Source organism: Galeopterus variegatus, unplaced genomic scaffold (assembly GCF_000696425.1).
Source record: "Galeopterus variegatus unplaced genomic scaffold, G_variegatus-3.0.2 Scaffold10492, whole genome shotgun sequence".
Taxonomy (NCBI): Eukaryota; Metazoa; Chordata; class Mammalia; order Dermoptera; family Cynocephalidae; genus Galeopterus; species Galeopterus variegatus.
Window position 1 is genome coordinate 52,352 of NW_007736603.1, and position 3,799 is coordinate 56,150.

The following is a 3,799-nucleotide window of genomic DNA, read 5'->3' on the forward strand; positions in this document are numbered from 1 at the left end:
TTTTAAGAAAGGAGAGTAAATCCATTTCCTGTTATTCCATCATGAATGGAAGTGAAAGTCCTCTATATTTTTTAATGTTTATTTGAAAGAATAGATTTCATCATTTTTTTTTTCCTTTTTGTCTTTTTCCGTGTCCGGCAACAGATCGCAACCCTTAGTGTCGCGCCCGTACCGGACCGGGACCGGCAACGGGATCGCAACCCTCGGTGTTGCTCCCGCACCTCGCTCAGCCAGTGAGCGGGAACCGGTCTGTATGTGGGATCCGAACCCTCCGCAGGAGCGCCACCGCGCTCCCAAGCGGCGCACTGTAGCAGTGCGCCACCGGGCCGGCCCCAGATTTCATCATTTTATTCATATTTAACTTGTCTGTAGAAAGTTTAATGGAGCTACCCTCTATACCTCATTTTAAACAATGGAAAGGATCAAAGAAAAGAACATACATAACTACAACTCATAACCATGCACTAATGTCATCAATTACTATTAGAAAACAGGACAAAATACCACTAAGAACAAAGCACCTGAAATAACAAAAGAGCTTAGAAAACAACTCTATTTGCATTTTCAAAACTGTACTATAACTCTTGATAAGCCAATCCACAACCAGACTTCTGCCAACCTCACGAAAGTCAGGAGATGAATAATCATCACCAAGACCGGCTGGTCAGTTGACCTATTGCAAAGAAAGAAAAATTCTAAGTGCTGTCATAGAACAGATGTTAAGAAATGAAGCAATGAATAAAGGGAACTAAGTCTATCCTTAACAATATTTCTAATACATCCTTGGATAAGTAATCTCTACCTCTCTAAGTCTCAGTTTCTCTATCCATAAAATGGACATTAACATTACTCCTACATAACGATCATTTTGAGGAATGAATAAAATTAAGAATGAACACAATCTGTGAATTCTAAAACATTCTACAGATTAGAAAGATGCCTTCATGTTATTTCTCAAAAAGTAACAGTTTAGTGAGCTAAAAGCAGAACCAATTTTCTCAGTGATAATTATATATTTGATAAAATAAATAACCTAAGATATAAGAATATACATTTCCCAGAGGTCTCAAAGTGATTTTTAATTTAAATGGAAGCAAATTCAATCAGCAAGTTTTTTTTTTTTTTTTTTTTTAAACTAGGTCTTAAGCAATTGAAGCTACTTTCTATTAACCTACAATGGTTTATAGGAATGATTCCTATCTTAATTTCTGTGAATTTCTGTTTTAAAGCTAAATTGGAATAAGATTTCAATGTGCAAATATAGCTGACTAATCTGTAGGCATAGGTGATTTTGGCTTTTCATAGTCAGATATTATATCATCAAGAGATAATGTTGATAAAAATAGTCTAATGTAATGAGGCTGCAGGAAACTGAAGTTTTTTCAAAATACGGATTTTGTCAAGTTTAAGATACCACATATTTTTTAAAAGTGTACCATTATTTTAGATAACAGTATAAAAGAAAAAAATCCTGCCAAGTAATTATGACATTTCATAGAGAATTTTTTTAAAATCCCAATATCAGATAAATTAAAATATGAAAAAATGGCTAACTTCAATCTATGTAATAATTAATTTCAGATAATGATCAATTATTTTAAAAAGCTAATGAAACTAAGCACCACCAATAATACTCACAAACCATTAAATGGTTTAAATTAATGAAATGTTCCTTGTGTTTCACCAGAGTATGTACAAAATAAATACAATATGTTACAGATACTGAGGACACTTAAAAATTAAAACCTCTTGTAACTAAAAAAAAAAAATACAATTCAAGAGCTTTCCAAAGAAACACACTCCTATTTTACCAATTATGAACAGAGTATGAACCAAATGAATTTCTACAATTGGTGCTATCTTTGAAAAAATCTTTTAACAAAAGGTAATTTCAGAACCAATGACAAATACTTGGAAAGAGCAAAACTAATCTATTGCTAGAAAATAGAAGTCATTCTACAGAAGATTAAGTGGAAATATTTTAACTATTTTCTGCCTGCTTATATTAGACTCAGTGATTCAAACAATACACTGGGGCATTATCCTATAACCAGCCAAAGTGCCATTCATGTGTGAAGACAAGGAACGTTATTCTCAGATATGCAAGAGTTCAGAAAATGCTTTTTCTTCAAAACTACTACTTCATAACCACTGCGTCCCACTCGTCTTCTCTTGTTAATGATTATGATGTAGTTTGGTATATTTACTACTCAATACGTATAATAACAAAGAATGATAATCTACATAACACATCAGTGCTTGACCACCCTTGATCTTTAATTTCTCTACTTAAGTACTTGATTAACAACTGGACAGTCACTAATAATTATATCTTATCATCTTAATCATATTTATTTGGATCTCTGAGATCACTCTTTATAATATGTGAAGAAATTTTTAAAACCTAATGCTTAACTTTTTCCCATTTCAGGGATAATTTAAGAGATGATAAACTTGGTAGCAGTTAGAAAAGGAATGGCTTATTACAAAAAGTGATTAAATAATGAAAGAATAATCAGGGATAGGAGAAGATAGAGGGAAGAGAAAATGACTTTAAAGCATGTCCTAAATGAATACACATAACTGAGAGAAGTCCTTATTAACATGTCTTCTTGATTCCATTATGAAACATTTAAGAGCTGTAGTAGAAGCCCTCCCCACATTTAAAGTATCTAACATATTATAACTTTTCCACATTGAGTTTAATCAACTGTTGAATTAAAAATTGAGATCATTATGAAAAAACACAATATATTTTTACATGCTATGCCTTTTGGAAAACACAGAGCCCATTAATAATTATTGATTACTTAAAAGACATTTTTCCCAGTATGAGAAACTTGTTAGTAAAGAGACTCACTTACTTGTCAAAGCTATACTGGGCCATTCTAGCAATAAAAGTTGCTTCTCCAACCACCTGAGCCATTCTTCCAAGAGCTTCCCCTGCTGCACATCGCAAGATGGGGTTCGGGTTGTCAAGAGCACCCATAACCAGTGTCAGAGCAGATTTACGAACTTCTTCAGGTCCTAAAGTACTTTTGTTTTCAGCTAAGCCCTATATTTATTAAAAAAAAAATAACAATAGGAATTCATAATTCATGTAAAATAAAAGAAAAAATGTGCTGCATATACATATACAGATATATACATATGTTTTCATATATTATTTTCTTCAGTCAACTTTCACATGTATACATTAAACATAGAATCAGCACCTGTTAAATTGACAGTAATCACTTTCCTAAATATGACTTCAGAACATGATATATAACATAGTAGTAGACAGACTGGCCCTAAAACCAGCAAACCCTGACAGTGTCTCTATCCACAGACTAATACTTAAAAGTTGCTTTTATATCTATAAAGGACACTGCATTATTAAATCAACCATTATTTAACTGATTGAAATTTAGCACTCTAAAGGAAAATGCCTGGTAAGTATGAAATTTTGATTCATTTATATAAAAATTCCACAGAAGACGATTATGTTTTAAAGAATATAATCAATATATATCTAAAGACAAAATAAGGGAAAAATAATCAGTAACTGAATGTTGATACAGTCTGTTCAAAATACTGAATGTTACTAATGTATTGTATTAACATTATCTCTGTTCTAGCTACACTTATTGTCCTGGAACTTAGTTTGCTTACTTGAGACCAAAAATCCAAGTCTTGGTGCGCCTGGGGAAAATGTTAACTACAGCAGAGGCATTAGCACATCTATGACGAAAAGTGTAATCTGTACAGAAATATTGCAGTTGGTTCGCTATTACCCCAACCACTGAGGGAGACCATG

General features: G+C 32.6%; 1 protein-coding gene across 1 annotated transcript in view; it reads right to left on the minus strand.

The window, feature by feature from the left end:
• LOC103610026 (HEAT repeat-containing protein 5B) overlaps window positions 1-3,799 on the minus strand; it is a gene marked incomplete at both ends in the record, with an annotated part of 56,985 nt that overhangs the window by 47,072 nt on the left and 6,114 nt on the right. Inside the window, one exon of the mRNA XM_008594264.1 lies at window positions 2,865-3,055. Within this exon, the coding sequence (XP_008592486.1) occupies window positions 2,865-3,055 (191 nt within the window). The remainder of the gene's footprint in view (window positions 1-2,864; window positions 3,056-3,799) is intronic.